Source organism: Euleptes europaea, chromosome 5 (genome assembly GCF_029931775.1).
Source record: "Euleptes europaea isolate rEulEur1 chromosome 5, rEulEur1.hap1, whole genome shotgun sequence".
NCBI classification, from domain to species: domain Eukaryota; kingdom Metazoa; phylum Chordata; class Lepidosauria; order Squamata; family Sphaerodactylidae; genus Euleptes; species Euleptes europaea.
The window spans coordinates 48,813,752-48,832,444 of record NC_079316.1 but is presented as its reverse complement, the minus strand read 5'-3'; the positions used below and the strand labels follow the sequence as shown (position 1 = coordinate 48,832,444).

General features: G+C 42.2%; 1 protein-coding gene across 1 annotated transcript in view; it reads right to left on the bottom strand.

Annotated features, from left to right (window-relative positions):
- KIF1A (kinesin family member 1A) overlaps nucleotides 1–16,936 on the bottom strand; it is a 115,264-nt gene extending 98,328 nt beyond the window's left edge. Inside the window, exon 1 of the mRNA XM_056849277.1 lies at nucleotides 16,781–16,936. Within this exon, the coding sequence (XP_056705255.1) occupies nucleotides 16,781–16,886 (106 nt within the window). The 5' untranslated portion in view covers nucleotides 16,887–16,936. The remainder of the gene's footprint in view (nucleotides 1–16,780) is intronic.
- Between the last annotated feature and the right edge of the window lie 1,757 nt (nucleotides 16,937–18,693).

Here is an 18,693-nt window from a genome sequence, read left to right as displayed (position 1 = left end):
TTTTCAGATTTAATCATCAGATTTGGATCAGTACCACCGTGCAAAGGGGGGGCTAGCCTGCCCCTTTCCCCAATAGGGCAAACAGCAGTTTCATGTCACAGGAGTGAGCTTAAAAGCCCCCTTTCCTCAGATCATGGTCCCAATCCAAATCAGCCCCTCCCCCAAAGCACTGGATAATTAAATTTGAAAACAGCCGGGCACTGCAGAAACACGCATATCTGGTTAGACCCTTGGGCTCTCTTTCACACCATTCCCCTGGCTACACTGTTCTCTGCAGTGAACAGTGACGCTGTAGAGTTTCCCCACACTTCCACTCAGTAAGATCCCACCTCCCCCTGTTTTCCTTAAATTGGCAGGCCATTCTTGACAACCCTAGCTCAGAAAGCACCTTCCTTTTCTTTTTCCCCTCTCACTTTTTCCTTGGAACACCTCTCCTTTTCCTCAGAAATTGCTCTTCTTTTTTTTCCCCTCAGCAATCTTTTACAGCTCCGCTCAGGAATAAAAGCTCTTTCCCTTTCACAGTCCACTGAGAGCCAGTGTGGTGTAGTGGTTAACAGCAACAGACTCTAATCTAGAGAACCGGGTTTTTCCCCCCACTTCTCCACATTTAGCCTGCTGGGTAACCTTGGGCTAGTCATAGTTCTCTCAGAACTCTCAGCCCCACCTACCTCACAAGGTGCCTGTTGTGGGGAGGGGAGAAGGGAAGGTGATTGTAATCCCCTTTGAGACTCCTTTCAGTAGAGAAAAGTGGGGTATAAAAACCAACTCCTCCTCTTCTTCTTCTAGTAGGGCAAACCCATAGAGTTCATAGATAAATTTGAAAAGGCACACCAAGGAGCTGTGGTGTTTGTGGTACAAAATTCACTGTAGGAGCGCAGAAAACATAAGAACATAAGAAAGGCCCTGCTGGATCAGACCAAGGTCCATCAAGTCCAGCAGTCTGTTCACACAGTGGCCAACCAGGTGCCTCTAGGAAGCCCACAAGCAAGATGACTGCAGCAGCATCTATCCTGCCTGTGTTTCACAGCACAATATATTTGGCACGCTCCTCTGATCCTGGAGAGAATAGGGATGCATCATGACTAGTACTAGTACCCATGAATACCCCTTTCCTCCATGAACATGTCCCCTCCCCTCTTAAAGCCCTCCAAGTTGGCAGCCATCACCACATCCTGGGGCAGGGAGTTCCACAATTTAACTATGTGTTGCGTGAAGAAATACTTCCTTTTATTAGTTTTGAATCTGTCACCCTCCAGCTTCAGTTGTCACCCCGTATTCTAGTATTATGAGAAAGGGAGAAAAGCTTCTTCCTGTCCACTCTCTCCAAATCATGCATAATTTTATAGACCTCTATCATGTCTCCCCTTAGCCACCTTCTTTCCAAGCTTTGCACCTTATCACATAAAACGACCCCTCCACCTGCCCCTCAACACCATTCTCTGAACGGCATATTGTGGCCAGGGGCAACAACCTTTGGAAAGAGGGAGATGTAAACTGGCCCATGAATCAGCCTTCAGTGGGGCGAAGTAGGGGGCAGGGATGGCAGGGTAGTATTCAGCCCGCACACTGAAGATTGTCCACCGCCAAGTTATGCTTGCCCCCCTGCCACACCTTGCCATGCATACAAAAGCTAAAGGGGATACTATTTTTTTTAAAAATCAAATCCTTATCTAAAAACAAGCTCCCATGACTTATATGGAAGCTGCCACAGCCCACATTAACACATACGGAGCCACTTTCTACTGAGTCTGACCTTCGGTCAATCAAGGTCAATATTACCTCCTCTGACCAGCAGCAGCTCTCCAGGGTCTCAGGTGGAAGTCGTTCACATCCTCTAAGACCTGACCTGACCTTTTCACCGGAGCTGCTGCTGGCGATTGAACCCGGGATCTTCTGTGTGCCAAGCAGATGCTCCACTACAGAGCCACAGGGCCCTTGGTCCAGGGAGAAACAGATCTGAATTTTGCCTGAAAGTCCAGTATGATCCCCCGCCCCTGCTGCTCAGTGGGAGAGAACCAGGGAAACAGTGGAGTAAAAATAAATGTAAATTAACAAACTGGATATCTAACAAACTGGGTCAATGATGCACTTGACATTTGGGGTCACTGGGCTGCTTGCGTAATGGTGATTTTTAGGTGTTTTAAAAATCTGGGCCAAGTTAAGCTATTTTGTCCAATAAAGAAACAATAAATGGTGAGAGGTTTATGCATTTGCCCTATACAATACTTTTTTAAATTTCATATACATTTGTCCTGGACAAAGCAATCTCCCTCAAATACACAGCAGTGCTACAGAAAAAAACTCTGCTTATCACAATAAGTTCTGTAGAAGCCGTAAGGAAGGAACCAAACAAATTATTTCCTAATATCTTTGTTCATCACCCCCAGGATTTAAATTAATGATGAGCCTTCCTGTAAAGATTGACAGTTGGTAGGAAAAGTGCCAAGGGGAATCGGGTTGGTGTGCATACCCTTCAAGGCAAACACAATACAAACCAAGTAGTAACTGAATAGCGTGGGAGCAAAAAACATAGATGGTTGTGTTTACTCTTTACTAAACCAACTAGCATTCAAAATGTAGGTCCCAGTCACTTCTGCCTTGAAAAACACAAGTTTGCCTTTCAAAACATTTGAGCTGTTCCCCTCTAACTGCAGAAAATACTAACATTTCTCAAACTCTAATTAGCTCCATTGCCTCATGTTCAGATATTTTCCTCTTTACCTTTGCAATAATCCTGTAAAATAAAGTGGGGTAGGCCAAAAAGTAGAGAACTGTCTAAGGCCACTCACTAGCATCACGCTAAGCAGGGATCTGAACATGCATTTCCCACATTCAAACCCAACTAAACAGTTACCACCATAGTAACCAAGCAGAGCATATAGAAATCATAATCCAAAATAATAATGTTCCAATCAACTTTAAATGATGGCAAAAGGAGCACCTTATTTTATTTATCTTTTACTGTGCAATTAGGGAATTTTTCTGCATGAATGCAAGTACTTAAAAAATCTACTCTGGTTTGCTTCTTTTCCCCAACACTATAGCTCCGAATAGAAGGAACAATGAGGACCTCAAGATCAGGGATGGGGGGAGATCTTATTTGCTTCTGAAATGACAGCAGCTCCCCACTGGGGAGTGGAGAGGGTAGAATTCAGGGATAGTTGTTTTAAAGATTGCAATACACATCTCGCATGCTTTTCTGCACCAATTTCTTCCTTTGGAGCAACAGCTGATGCAATTCTCCATTTGCCCCTGGGTGATGCTTAATCTTTGCCCCTGAACCCTTACAGGGGGGCAGATTTTATTTTGGTTGTAATTTAGTGGGCATCATGCCCCACACAGTTAACAACAGATGTATGGTTTTCAAGAATTTAAAAAAAAAAAACTTGAAGGGAATGACTCCATCATCACTGTAAACAGTGTGCTACAGCCAAAGTTTCATGTCAGCCAAGCTTTTCTCCTGTCTCTTTGGCTGTTGCTGCAGCCCCTGGAAAGTCTATCCAGCAGTGCTCTTCTTCAGCTGCTCTCAAAAAATGGGATAGTGGAGGGTGAAAGTAGACAGTATCTATACTCTGGGACTGTAATGTAGTGGGAAACCAGCCTACAGGAATTACAGCTACCAGAATCTTTTCCCTTGCACCATTTCTTCACTAAAAATTGCCACCTCCATACAGCAAATTTATGGGAATCTGCATATTTTCTCCAGCAGGGGATAAAAGTAGACTGTGTGGTGTGTAAATTTTTAGCAGGAAATTTAGGTAAGGTTGCCAGCTCTGGGTTGGGAAGCCTGGAGATTTAGGGGTTGAGCCTGGGGAGGACAAAGTTTGGGAAGGGGAGGAACCTTAATAGGGTATAATGGCACAGAGTCCACCCAACAAAGCAGCCATTTTCTCCAGGGGAATTGATTTTGTAACCTGGAGATCAGTTGTAATTCTGAGAGATCTCCAGGCCCCACCTTGAGGTTGGCAACCCTAAGCTTAGGTGAGGAGAAAACCGTTAAATAGCCCACCTGCACCATCATCCAGTCTCCCACTTTTAAATAATTGTTGGGAAAAATAATCACGGAAGAATTACTTTACCCAAAGAAACAGCAATCAAATACAGACAGCTTCCATTAATTTGTTTAATCCTTTTTTTAAAAAAAGCTATAAGCACATTTTATAGCACTTGTAATGCCTGAAATCATTATATGCTATGGGAAATGTATTCTTTGATTTGAATTATATTCTTTGTACTCAATAAAGTATATCTGCACTTATAAACATGCCACACTCAGTATATAGGAGTTGGCATCCATTACTATAGTCACACCAAGCACTTGTGTATGTTACATGCCTCAAGTATAAGAGGCCAAGTTTTGCTCCTTAGTTAGAAGCTAATTAAAGAATCCATAGATGGTCTTAGTATGCTTTCATAAGCTGGTTTTCCAGAGATAAAGGACTAGCTAGGAACCTCCTTAGTTAGCCTTGGCAGGAACCAAGGTCCAAGATAAGGATGGCAGTAACTTAGGATCAAACAAAGAAGCACCTGACAATGGTGGGTCTTCTTTGCTCATTAGTGAGCATTAGATCACCACTTTCTATGCAACGCCTCCGATTCTCTAATAGGGTATGCTAATCCGGGGGTCCCTAGTATTGGATATTTGGGTCTCTATGTTATGTATTGCGTCTTTGTACCACCCATTACCAAAGACTATATTCGTGCTTGCAATCCTTTGATGTGTGTGTGAATTGTCCGGTGCTTTGGGCAATTTTCACCCGGTGTTGTGTATTGGGCCAATAAACAAACTGCTTTGAATCTTCAACCTCCTGTTGTTTTATTGTCATTGGGTATTGATACAATATTACAGACATTTCACACTGAATTCCATTTTTTATACTGAGCGAATAAGTAGGCATTTTTGCTTAAGTTGTACCTATTGGTCCCTTTCATTCAATAACCCCCAAGTTCTGATGGAGAGGGGGAGAGAGAATTCATAATTTTATTAAATGCTAGGACTTCCCCCTTTTTCTTTCTAAGCTAAATAGCTCTAATCATTTAAGACCTGCTTCTATAAGGAAGATTATCGGTCCCCCTGTTGCTTTAGTTCTTGTAATTGTACCTCCAACTCTACTATGCACTTTTTGAAACAGGAGGGCTTCAACTTGTTTACTGGCCAGGATTCAAAGAACTGCTCCACTGGTTCCCTGTGCCCCAGGGGGCTTAAGATTTGCTTTTCTCAAACACCCAAAAGAGAAAGAAAAATAGGGCTACACTAAGCAATGTACCAGCAAACCAAAAGAGGGGGGAAATATGCAAAGCAACTGGTGACAGATTTATTGTCACACAAAGCTTTACATGACAATAAAGCTGTCACCAATCACTGTGCATCTTTCCCCCTTTTTTGGTTTGCTTTCTCGAACACCCGCCAACGAAATACTGGATAGCACACTTGGTGTTTTTTTTTTAAAGAACAAGTACAAGTTTCAAGAGCAGATTCCAAAAAGGCATTGGCAGGTCTGCTGTTCAACACAACAAAAATCTCACTTGGGTGTGCTCAAATCCTTGAGCATAACTCTTGGGATCCCACCTAGGGTTGCCAACTCCAAGCTGGGAAATGTTTGCAGATTGGGGAGGGGGAGCCTCGGAAAGGCAGAGTTTGGGGAGGGGAAGGGAGCTCAGCAGGGATGCAATGCCACAGAGTCTGCCTTCTGAAACTGCCACTTCCTCCAGGGGAATTGACCTCTGTAGGGCAGAGATCAGTAGTAATTGTGGGAGAACTCCACGCCCTACCTGAAGGCTGGCTACCCTAATCCCACCTACTATGCTAAATGTGAGCAAATTATAGAAATTATAATGGCACTTTTAAAAACAGACTTTCCAATATAATACTTCTTTTGTTTTAAGAGAGTTACAGAACCGAACTCAACATGTTCAATAACATTTCTACTACAATTTTTTCCCTATGGGGTTATAGCCAATTGTATTACCTTATTTCTGCACTTGTGTGATAAACTCAGGGTCGGCCTATAATGGAACAAGGCGAGGCAGCATCCTCAAGTGGTAGATTTAGGGGTGGCAACATCCGCCTCTGCCATGCTTCCCCCCCCTTGCTACACCTCACCCTCACTATCCCTGCCCCTACCCGGCAGCTAATTTTCTTTCCCTCCCCCAGGCATCTTTAAACACAGCGTGTCAAGCTATGAAGGTTCAGGAAGCCCTTTCAGACGGGTATGGCTTGCTGTGTTTAAAGACGCCTGGGAATCAGGAGAGGAGGAACATTAGCTGCTCTGTCTGGAGGCAGTGTTATGGTGGTGGTTGCAGGTGGGGAGGCAATCTCCTCAGGCTGCACCCCTTGTTGAGCTGCCACTGGCTAAACGGGAAGGATGCTAAGCAAGCTAGGTACTTTGGAGAGATAAATATACACAAAACATCATTCTTGCTTTGCGGACAGTGTTGGTTCTATGCACCCTGTTGCTTGCAGTGTGGACTACTGAGGACATGCATAAGATGGTCCCAAAGTGGGTGTGCACCCTGGGAATTGCATGTGGGCCAGACGGGTATCCAAATCCATTGAGTGGTGAGAGACACTCCCTTCCAAAATTATAATTAGGTATCACAACTACTGTATGACATCAACAGATGTAGCTTTGTATTTACATGCATGAAAAGATGAATGCACACTCACTAGCAGCATGGCACAGTCAAGAGAGGACAAAGTCAGAAATATCCTCTGATTTATTACTTTCCCAGAGACATAATTAGGGAGGCTCAGCTGCTCTCCACAAGTAGCCACCAGCATTCTTTGATTGAAGCATTGGGAAACAGAACGTTCAGCTAATTACAAAAATGTCAGCGTTGTGCAGATGGTCTTCACCAGAGCTGCCCGGAGCATTCTTTCTAGAGAGCCGACAAAGCAGGGCTAACAAAGACCTTGTACACATGCATATACAAAAGCTAATCAGCACAGGTGAGTTACAGTAGTACCTGTCAAAGTTGGAGGTTTTTGTATATAAACCTCCAGCTTGTAAAGCCCCCCAAAGGCAGAGGAAGCTTCTCCAGTCAGGAATTCCATCCTTCTCCAACCAAAGCCAGACACCGGGGGACCACCAACATTGTGGTTTTTTGCATGGTTTGCTCATAACAATAATCCTCAGCTTGTATGCCAGTTTTATAGCTCACAGGTCTAGCTATCCTTCACTGCCTCTTCTTGCCACTATTCAGGGCTCATATCCTGCTCCCAGGATTCTACAATTGCTGCCATTAGATACTGCATCGTTACCACAGGATTAGGCTTTGGAAGAGATAGGACCCCTGCTGCTCTTATGGCCCAAAACTCAGCCTCCCTGGCCCTTGAGAGAGTCAGTACCACTGCCAGGTTCTTTCAGACTTCCAAGGCACCAGGACTTACCAGCTGTCTGGTTTCCTGCCTGTTTCAGCCAACTGCCTCTCCTCCCTCCCTCCTGCTCTGGCATTTGTTCTCCTTCCTCATGCCATACCCAGTCCCTGGCTTTCTTGGCCTACACTTGAGTAGGCCTTGACTCCCACTGATTCTCTACTCCTCAAGCAGCCTTTACCACTGAGGTCAACACTGGCAGTCTTTGGCTCACTCTTGCCTTTCTTTTCTCCCATTAACTACAGCGCTGCCATTTGGGGGGCTGTTTTCAGGTTCTCCAATTGCACACTCCAGGTATTGGGGGGTGTAACACTGTCCTAGCCACCAGGTGGTAGGCAAGTCCTAGCAACCACATGATCTTACAGCAGAGGTTCTCAGGTCAGAGTTCAACATCAAAGTTCAGAATTAAATAATCCAAATGCAAGATCAGAAGACAGTCCAAAGTCTCAGACCAGGGTCAGGTCATGCATACCAGAACCAGAGTAAAAAAGGCAGTCCAAAGGTCAAAGTAACAAGGTTCCAAAGTATATCAGGGTGAGATCAGCAGCAGGACAAGTTGATCCCACACTGGCTCTAGCCTCACTGCAGCCTTATATAGAGTAAAGGTGTCAGCTCCTTTACTCCTGAGGAGTAGTGGGCCAAGATCTTGTGATGACTTACTGGTTTCTCCTGGTATTCCCTCAGTAGAGGGGAAGCCTTGAGCTACATTCCCTGCGCCTGGTCCAAGCCTCAGCCCTTGCCCTTTGCCTTCTCTGCTTTGGGGGTCCTTTGGGAGACCATAGTGGGTCTAGCAATGGGTGGGTCCATGCCAGAACCTCCTGGCTTGAGAGCCCTACTGGCTCAGGGACAGCCCTAGTGCTGACTCATGGTCCCTTTGGGGAGGTCTTGAGACACCAGACTCACCAGGAGGGTCTGCCAAGGCAAGGCTTGAGGGTTGGGTTGTCCTTCTCCTCCAAGGACTTATCTTCTCATGCTTAACCAGGGTGGTCTATGTTAGGCACAACCTCATAGCAAATTCTACACATTTTTATTCTGCACCCTATCAGGTCACAGAGAGACAATAGCTGCTGATGTGTTGGGTTTGCCTGTGAGAAACTCATATTCAAATTCTCATTTTCCCAGCTGATAAATGGTTCATAAACCCAGAAGTGGGTAGACTACCAGGATCCCAAGGGAAAGAAAAAAGGTTCATCAACTGCACTAGTTGTCAGATCTCTTTCCTTCCAGGACAAGGGGCAAAGAAGATGCTTTGAAAACATCTTTGTATGCAATGAGAATTTGGAAACATGGATGTTACTGTAAATATTCCTAGGTGTCCCAACAGCCTCATTATGTCTGGATTCATGGCATATACTCCTTGTGCCTTCTGCTGTGGAAAATATAGCATGCTGATATTACCTAATAGTCAAGGTGCAAAGGAGGGCTCCAATTTGTATTAAAAAGGAGAACATAAACTACAGCTTTTATTGACCCTGTACAAGTTCATCTGCCCCCTCTAGACATCTTTTAAAGATACAGAAGCCACACCTTTGTTTGCATCTGCTCACCTTGCCTTATGGGTGACTACTCAATGTGTTTGGATTCATGCTACCACCTAGGCCTCCAAACTGTTGCAAACCTCTCTCAAATACTGAAGCAAACCATCAGTTAGAGACTGCTTCTTTCTCTGATTATTGCTTTAAATGGTAATCAAGTGATCCCCTTGAACTAAAAGAGGCTGTTAGCAGCATCTTAAAATAAAGTAATTAAACCATGGGGAGGCATTATCAGCATGTTTAGCATTATGCATGGTGAAAAAACGTGTTCAATCAAGAGTCCAAATTAATTCAAGATGATCTTGAAAGTGTTGAAAAGCTGCCTTTTCAAGTGGCAAAAAGAATTATGGACCATCAAGTGGTAAAAGCTTTGTGCTTTCCATTTGCTTGTGTGCTCACCTATGCTCTTGTTCACTGTATAGCCTCACCCAACATTTCAGACCGATAGTCCTTGAAATAGCATGGTTGCAGGCAAGAACCTGTTCTTGCAGCAGAAAGGAGACCCTGGTATAATCTGCATAACAACTCTACATGTTCCAAAAAAATACAGGTGGATAAAGTAACAAGCAGTTAAACTACAGGTCCCTTGAGAAATTCGTGATAAGCCTACCACCTATTTGGACTCCCTGTGGTGGTGTAATGTTTTGCATCGTGATGGCATCTGATGATTGCCAAAACTATGTAACAGCCAAAACTATGGCTATCGCCTACATCATGGAATGACAATTAATATGGATTATATCTTCAGGATCTTAAAAATCAAGCCCAAAGATAAGCAAAGTGAGGTATTTAAATGGCAGACAATAAAAGATTTAATCAATAATACCAAATGGTTAAAGTTTGCCACTTGCCAATGGGATGCATATGTTTAATCCACAATCCAATCAAGCCTGGGTGTACAACCCAGAGGGTGGAATAACAGAACGCTGTTTTTGTTGTGTCTTTCAAAGATTCTGAATTCTTGGATCCTTAAATATTCTAAAAGCATATGTAGTTGTTATTTTGAATAATCATTTAAAAATTATAATTATAATGTCTTCTGTCAAGGCCTGCATTTTTAAGAGGGTGGCAAATATAATTGCCCTGCATCCCATTCTTTGCCTCCAAGGGCAGTGGTGTCTTTGGCTGCATCCCCACATCATTAGAAATGTGCTAACATTGCATTGCAGTGATCATTCACAATTGGATTTCCTGTGCAGAAAAAACCAAGCCAGTTGCAAATTATCACAATAGTTCAACAGTGTTTTCAGGTTCCACTGTGTGGGTGCAGACTTTGGTACAGAAATCTATCACAAACTGGTCAGGGACAATCTTTGATGAACTAAACAACCAAAAATATTGAGTTAAATGCAGACAGGTGTGCACCAACATCATATGAACAGAACTGAATTCCTGTGTATTGAGAAAAGGGTATATCTGATCCATTTCCCTAGTATATGGAGCTATAACTGTTAATTAAGAACTTGCTACTTACCTCTCTATCCTTAAACAACTCTCTAGTTAAATTCCTGTTCTGAAAACAAAAAAAGACTCACCAGTTTTCATTTTTTCCTTGTAGAGTTTATGTTGTAGTACTAAAAGGCTTGCTGATATGCAACTCTGTGGAGCTTCCTAGATTTATCTTACTGAGAGAACCACACTGCTAACGGTTTTGATAAAAAGTAAGCACAGCTATGAGTTGGCTGAAACTGAAGACCTTGGGCATGCAAGGACATGTTCTTGTTAGAAGCCAATATTTTTGCTGTACTGTGCAGCAAAAAAGAGGAAGAAGTAAACCCTGAGATTCTGTACCTGTGTAAAACCCAAGAATCTGAACCTATGTAAAATCTAAGAATCCTAATAAAAAGTACAGGAACCCACAAAAAAACAGCAAACCCAACATAAAACCAACTCCAGCAAACAGCAAACTTAAAATTTTTTAAAAAAACATTTGAAATTGACATAATCTTATCTAAAGAAGCCTGGAAAGCTGATACCAAGCCCCAAGCAACACAGAAAATGGAGTGGGTGTGAGGGGAAAAAAAGGAAAAAAACAGCCCTGGGAGCCTGCAAATGCCAGCTCCCAATATTCCTGGTTAATCTCAAATAATTCCAGGATTTGTTGGAACCCATTTTTCAGTTGTTGTGAAGATAAAAAGGGGGAACACAATGAACTTGGGGTTGGGGTAGCTATGGTATACCACAGAGTTTGCCCTCTGGTACAGCCATTTTCTCCAGAGGTACTTGTCTCTGTTGTAAGTCTAAGAGAATTATAGGCCCCACCTGGAAGAAGGCAACCCTAATGAAAATATAATAAATAAATGTCATAAACCCACAAAATGGTGTGGCCATAGGATTCAATTTTGGAGAAGCTGTGTCACTTTTTATCATTCGCATTATAGACAATATAACAACAATAACAACAGTAACAGCTGAATTATCCATGGGAAGCACTGCATTTCCCAGGTACACAATATTGTGCTTTGAATGCTTGGAAACCTTACTTCTTCAATAAAAGAACTACCCTTGTTGGAAAACATCTTGATCTGGCACATCCAGTGAATAAAAAAGTGTGTGTTTATTGTGAGAAAAACAGTTGAACCAGAGGGAGTTTCAAAGTTGTAGAGCTCCAGGACAGAGGAACCCAGAGTGAAAAGAAAAGGTTTCTATGGACCCTCATAACATTCTGTTCAGCTACCCATTTGCCCTAGTGAAGACCTCACTCTGGGGAGAGAATATTAATGTTCCTCTGGAAGTAAGACAGTGGCCCTTTTCTGTCAGAGAGGGAAAAGCATGCAGTGATTGCTTCATGTGTGGCATTTAAAAGAAAAAAAATAACAAGAGTGGGCTTGAAGCATGAAGAAAATTTAGGTTTCTTCCAGAAGCTAATTGGAAAGGCTGAATTACAGTGTTTGTCCAAAAAAATAACAGGAAGGGGTGATGTTGCAGGGATGCGGAAGGAGGCAATGAGTCTTAGGGTGAATGATTATTCAATGGGAAGAAAGAATGCTGGGAATCAACATGCTGAAGCAGAAGTCAACTGGGCAGGGAAACAAACTGGGAAGAAATTAATGCTGAAGAATTTGCCCTTCTCTTTTCATCTCATTTTTTCTTCCCTGCTTGTGCTCAACAGTGTTTGATCCATTGCTAAAACAATATCCTGGAATGGCGATGTGCTCTTTGTGACTAATTCAGAAAAGTGATACCTTATTCTCACCACTCGGCACAGTTTTTCCCCCACAGTCTCTATAGGAATTTAATGGCAGCTAAAATCAACAGATATAATTGGATACTAAGACATCATGTGGCAGGCCCCAGTTGTTGTATGCTGTGAGGAAATGCTAGTCTCAAGCCATGTTTTTGTCCATGTGGGAGTTTGGAAAGATCTGTTTTCCTAACTCCTGAGTTACCTATTTCTCTAGGTATTTCTGCTGCCACCTTCTAGTTTAGTATCTCCTGCTGAAACCCTCTTTACCATGGTGCTGCTTAAAGGCTTGCCTCATTTCCTGCTTCACACTCTCCAGCTACTGGAAGATTAAATGCACAATTGAACACTCTAGGGATGAAAGGGTCTACAGCCATACCCTCCCCTTAAATTGGCATTCAAATTGTAAAGAAGTATAATAAACTAATCAAAGCACACATATGGTCTATTAAGAAGAAAAAGAAGGTTGGTTTTTATACCCCACTTTTTCTTTACCTTTTTAAGTAGTCTCAAAGCGACTTAACAGTCACCTTCCATTCCCCTCCCCACAACAGGCACCTTGTGAGGTAGGTGGGGCTAAGAGAGTGGCCAAGGCCACCCAACAGGTTTCATATGGAAGAGTGGGGAAGCAAACCCGGTTCACCAGATTAGAGTCCGCTGCTCATGTGGAGGAGTGGGAACTCAAACCTGGTTCTCCAGATTAGAGTCCGCCGCTCTGAACCACTACACCACGCTAGTTCTCATAGCAAGCTCAACATGGATCAAAAAGAAATTTTATCTTTCCCTGCTTTTGTATATACCATATAAGATGTTTAGACTGACAGCAGGTTACTTATTCTTGAAGTTGCAGTGTTCAGAAATAATCCATTGTCTCAGTTTCCTAAAATTGGAGTTCCTTGCCTATGTTCAGCTGTATGTGCTTAATCCATGTTAACTGAACAGAGTTTAAGTGCAAAATAGTACAGATCTAAAGAGAGCTTCATTTCTATCTGCAGAGATTTTATATGCTCTCATCTAACCCTCCCATTGTGGGTCATTCCATCCCTTCCTCTCTAAAAGGAAGAGATCTAATCTAAACCAGACAGACAGTAGGACTGAGAAGGAGATAGAGAGAAGCCATGGTTGCCATGTATCCTGCTTCATCAGATATTTTATAAGGACAAAGCAAATCTCTGATTGGCAGGCTGACAACCATGAAAAGTAATGGCCTATGAATGTACGCAAATCTTGTGAGAACCATATTTCTTTATATGATGACCTCTGCTATTATAATGCTACCCATGGATGCACAGTATAAAAAAGATGGGATAGGTGTACTAGGAATTACTAGGAAGCACTAAAAAGGGAGCAATGGTGATCAGAGGGATAGAGGTAGAGGTTCCATAGGCCCAGTATGACTCATGGTAGCCAAATGAAGGACAGAGACCAAAGTTCAAGGTCAGAGAAGAATTCTAAGAGCTGGATACATGTCTAAGGATACTGAAATACCTGTCAGCTTGGCTTACCATTGTTCACCAGTTACAAACAGGGAGCTGTTTGTCCCTTAATCAGTTTGCTGTTCACAAGCAGTTTGAGCTTGTTCATCAGGTTACTTTTCAAGTATCCAAACAGTAAAATACAGAGCAATTGGCAGTTTTTCACTCATGCACATTCTCCAGAGCCCCAATGACCATCATACTTTCCCCAAGCCAATATGTTCAAATACATTTTCAGTCCACAGTCTGTCCTAAGGCCTGGACAGACTGAAGTGCTGAGCTGTTATATGCTATGCAATCCAGTGAAAATCTAAAAAGAAATAGCTTTCATGTCTAGCTGAGAGGATTAGCAACTCATTTGCTGCTTTGTGCTTCAGTCACTGCCTTTGTCCTACAGGCAATAAAAACCTCACTGTCAGCAGGTCTCTGGGGATGTTAGCAGTTCTGATGCCTGCTCCCATTGGTAGTAAAACACCAACAGCAGAAGCATAGTCCAGAAAAAGATGTGCTCCTAGGACACACTGGGAGGGCTAGAGCCTGTGGTATATTTTACATTTGAATGCATGTCAGGGCTAGACATTAGGAGGTGAAACACAGGTTTTTCAATATGAGTTGCTATTCTGGCTGTCCATCTAGAAAGTCAATGATGTCCATCTAGAAAGTCACTTTCTGGAAATGGAAAAGATGAGTTCAAGCTGCCAGGAATAAATTTGCAATCCTTGGACAAATCCACATCCAGCGTTGGAGGACTAGTGTTCAAAAACTCTTTACTTGAAGGGTCACTAGCAGGACAGTGTCCCTGAAAATTATTGACACAGTGTCTCCAAACCTATTCATTAGCAGTCTGGACTACCATATGTAACAGTAATGTCTATAATCGTGAGGAAAACCTTGGAGGTCCCTGGTTTCATAGTTTCAGGAAAACACATCATCCACAAAGATTATGAGTGCAGAGTAGTAGATGCCAAAGCAGTCGAACTTTTCCTTCTTCTTGAACTACAAGTTTCTTGCAAGGTCAAGGCTGACATAGTCTAGGTATGTTTTGAAACAACAACCCACTAGTTCTGCTGGGCTGCAACCTGTCATAAAGCAAGGAATAACATGGCACAATGATTGTTAATGTGATTCTGTGGACCCCGAGGAGTAGTTTTGCCAGATTGAAGTATCTTGAGTTTGGTCAGGTTCAGTCCATCCCAAACTCCATAGCTTCTTGATGTTCTTCATGTTAGCAAGTCTACTTCCATTTAACTCCTTTATCTAGCATTAGGTGAAAATAATCTACTATGGGATTTTATTGTTCAAGAATCTGTGATAAAAACCGAGTCATCCTATGAATGCTTGAAGGTGCAGCCTGCATTTCAGATTAGGGGCAGCATTTATTGCCCTTACTTTCAGTAGGGTGGATGCTGGATGTAATGATTCAGTATCCCAGAAAAGTGATATTGGAAGATCCATGCTGACATTTCTCATTCTTCATTCTGGCAACCTGATTGATTAGAACTCTATAGTACTTCTCAGAGTCACTCTGTGAGTTGTTCTTCAGATGAATCTATGATGAATATATCATTAAAGAATAACACTTGAGATTCCTGCTAGAAGGGCTATCGTAAACTGCTCAAATATTCCAGATGCTGAAGAAATTCCAAACTGGAGGCACTTGACATGGAAACGTCCTCAATCTGTGATCAGCAGCAGCATAGACAAGCTCTGTCATTTGCTGATAAGGCTAGAGCTAGGTCAAGCTTGGCAAAACAAAATTATCCTGGCAGAGCAGACTGTAGCTGGTTAATGACAGGCATTGTGTGCAGGTTCTGCTTAAGTGCTTTTTTTCGCTACTGTGCACTTGTCATCTCCATAGATAGGAACAGTGACATTACGTTTCAGGATAGGAACAATAGGGGTAGCCCAGTTTGTACTCAAGGAATCCTTGAATGAGGTTAATCTAGTTCTGAATCATTCGTTAGGTATAGAGAAAAAGGTACGTTTTGGGCCTTCATAAAGATGGGTGCTATTGCAGGATCCATATGGAACATCATGGGCAGACATCTGAAAATTCCTAATTTCTCAAAGGGAATTCCAAGATTTCCCAGAGCAAACAGTATGCACATCTTCAACAATGATTCCAAATGGTGTGAATATCCCCAGAAGGTTTGTGCGACACTCTTTAGTAACAGTAGGGGAAAATCAGGACCATATTGGGCAATCACATGGCAATTTCCAGTAGTTTCAATAATCTCTACATTGATACCACAAATGTGGTTAGTTAAGTTCAGTCACTTTCAAGGAATAGTGCTAGAGCATCTGGAACAAAATATTTTAATTCACAACACTAAACCAGAATCTGAGTCAACTTCTATTCTACTTTCACTGTCTTTTGACCTAGCCTAAAAAACTAAATGTCTGAAGGCTAATAGGTGGGTTTGGGTAAAAATATTGTCTTGAGTGGGTCTTAGAGAGGGGGTACAACAGGTATAGTAAAGGAGCAGACAATTGTGACTGTTTTAGTCCCACAAGCATGATTTGCATGCTTTTGTTCTGAACTTGCTATCCAAAATACTGGCTGACTCACATCAAACAACTTTATATGGCCCTATTAATCCATCTCACACACAGCAGCAGCAGAAAAACAACCTTCCCCTTAATGAAAACTAGAGAGCCTGTCCCCAGAAAGTTATTCCCCCAATTCCAAGGATGCATCTGCACCATGCAATCTCTCTGCAACAAGATACATTGTGTTGTGGATTCAGCACAACAACATGACACCCATATTTAAATAACAATCTATTTACATCAAAACAAACTATGTGCACAATTCAGTTTTTTATTTAAAGACAGTTGGCAACAAAATTATACCAAGGGGCTAGCTGCCCTCATCTCAGGAGATAACAGAAGGCTATTGTAAAACTTTCTTTAATTTTTAGGAAATAACCCAGTGAAAATGAACTGATCCTAGTATAGTTATGTTCCCTTCCTCAGCTCAAATTAGCACCTCCTAGTGGTTTGAATTTAGAATGATTTCATACAAGACGTTAAGTGCGGCTCCTTCCTGTAATCCAATTATAAAGCCTACAATGACTAGAAAGTATCTATTTATTCAAATTGCGTTATCTTCTACATTTTCTCCTGCATTATTAACCATCACAAGTACTGTGGAAAAAAGCCCAGATGCACTTTTAAGCGTTGTGTGTAAAAAGATGAACTGATTACTCACTTGTGGTGCTTCCTGTCATCTGTATTATACATTTGGAATCCTTGCCTATTTCTCGGGAGTTGAAAGGACGCACCCGAACTGCCACCTTTACAGAAGCTCCTGCCATCCTGCTGGTCTTGAGGCTTTCTCCTCTTGGTGGGATTTTAATCCTGGAAATGCCCTGAAGGAAACAGGAAAGGGTTGTTAGGAACAGCTCTCCCACTGGTGCAGATTAACCAATGAGGGGCTGAAGATACTCCATTGTGCCTGCCCTGCTAACAGTGCAATCCTATGCGGTTACTCCAGTTTACTCCCATTGGGTTTATTTTATGTGTTTATTTTATTTGTACCCTGCCCTCCCCAGCCAGGCTCAGGATGGAGCACCTCTCTTTAGGACTACACTGTAAGCCTCTCAGGAAACTGCTATCTTTGTTTTCATGAAAAAAGTTCAATTATTCCAAAAAGGAGGAGGAATCCCATAATTTAATGTTATCTTAATAACCGTCAATATACTACGTGCCCATTTAGGTGCATTTTGCACCTTTGTGCAAGTTCCCTACTTGTTCCGTCCTAGTTATGCTGTTGCAAATAATTCACATTTTTGCAGAGCCTGTGTAGTCACAAAAGCTATGGGATCTGGGGAAAGTTCCTGTTACAATGGCATCTTGTTAATCATCATATCTGGTTCCTTCCACATTAAGGAAATTAACAATGACTCACAAGAATTAGCAACAGAATTATGCTTTTTGACAAAAAACAAGGCTCTGTCCTTGTTGACAGTATTTTGCTTGAATACAGAGGATATAACATGTTCACTTTGCTTGAGATTGTTTCTAGGCACACTTTTAAGGCCTAGATCAGCAGAAGTCACATTAGGGTTGTAGTCTAAGCTTGACAATGATCCTGTAGTTTTACACTGAAATATCAATGCCACAAAATGTCATTTGCATCTTAATGTATGTCAATTAACAACTAATAAGAACCATTACTATCTTCAAGAAAAAAATGTACTTTTTCAATAGAAATGGAAACAGACTCACACAATTCATTCATCACAATATAGTAACTTTTGGAACTGCATCGAATGAATCAGAAACAATATCTTAGAAGTGAGCCACTCCACAATGCTATTTCCAATGGACTGAAACTGACTAACAATATTGTGTGGTCTTTATAAACTCATGCTACAGCAGCTTCTGGCACGGTCAGAGTTTTAAAAAACAAGAACTCACAGATATGTAATATTAATGTTCAGAAAAACTTTTATTGGAGCTCCTGAAAAGAAAATATCATAATAAATTAAAAACAATCAACAGCATGAAGCTTGGAAAGCCTGATAAACAATAGGACAGACCACACAGTTACTTTCTGCCATATGCATAAGCTGAATATTGACAGCTTTTGGGAAATAGGACTTGGATTCAATGGCTCCATTTAGCTGGTGCTTTCCGCCATGCACTGAAACTTTTGCAGATACAAGAGGCCTCTTGAATTGGTGAGGGGCTCCTTGTTTATTTATTTCATTTACAGCCCACATTACCCTCACCTTGATAGCCCAGAAGCAAGGCAATGGCGAACCACCTCTGCTTCTCACTTGCCTTGACAGCCCCTTGCTGGGGTCACCATAAATTGGCTGTGACTTGACAGCACTTGAACAGCAAGAAAGCGTTTATACAGAAAACAGAAGAGGACATAAAAGCTAGGGATGGTGTCAGGGCTAGATGCAGAGCAATATTTCTGAAGAAAGCTGCTATACTGATAAAGTGGGCAATGCGACTCGGTCTGAGAGAAAAATTCTCCCACACAGCATCTGGCCTCCAATTCCAAACAAGTATTACACAAGGTGCTGTTCTGAGGAGGGGGGGGAACACCACCTTTTGCTGGAGAAAACAAACTCTGATTCCAGATGTAGCTGTGTTGGTGACTGCCATGCC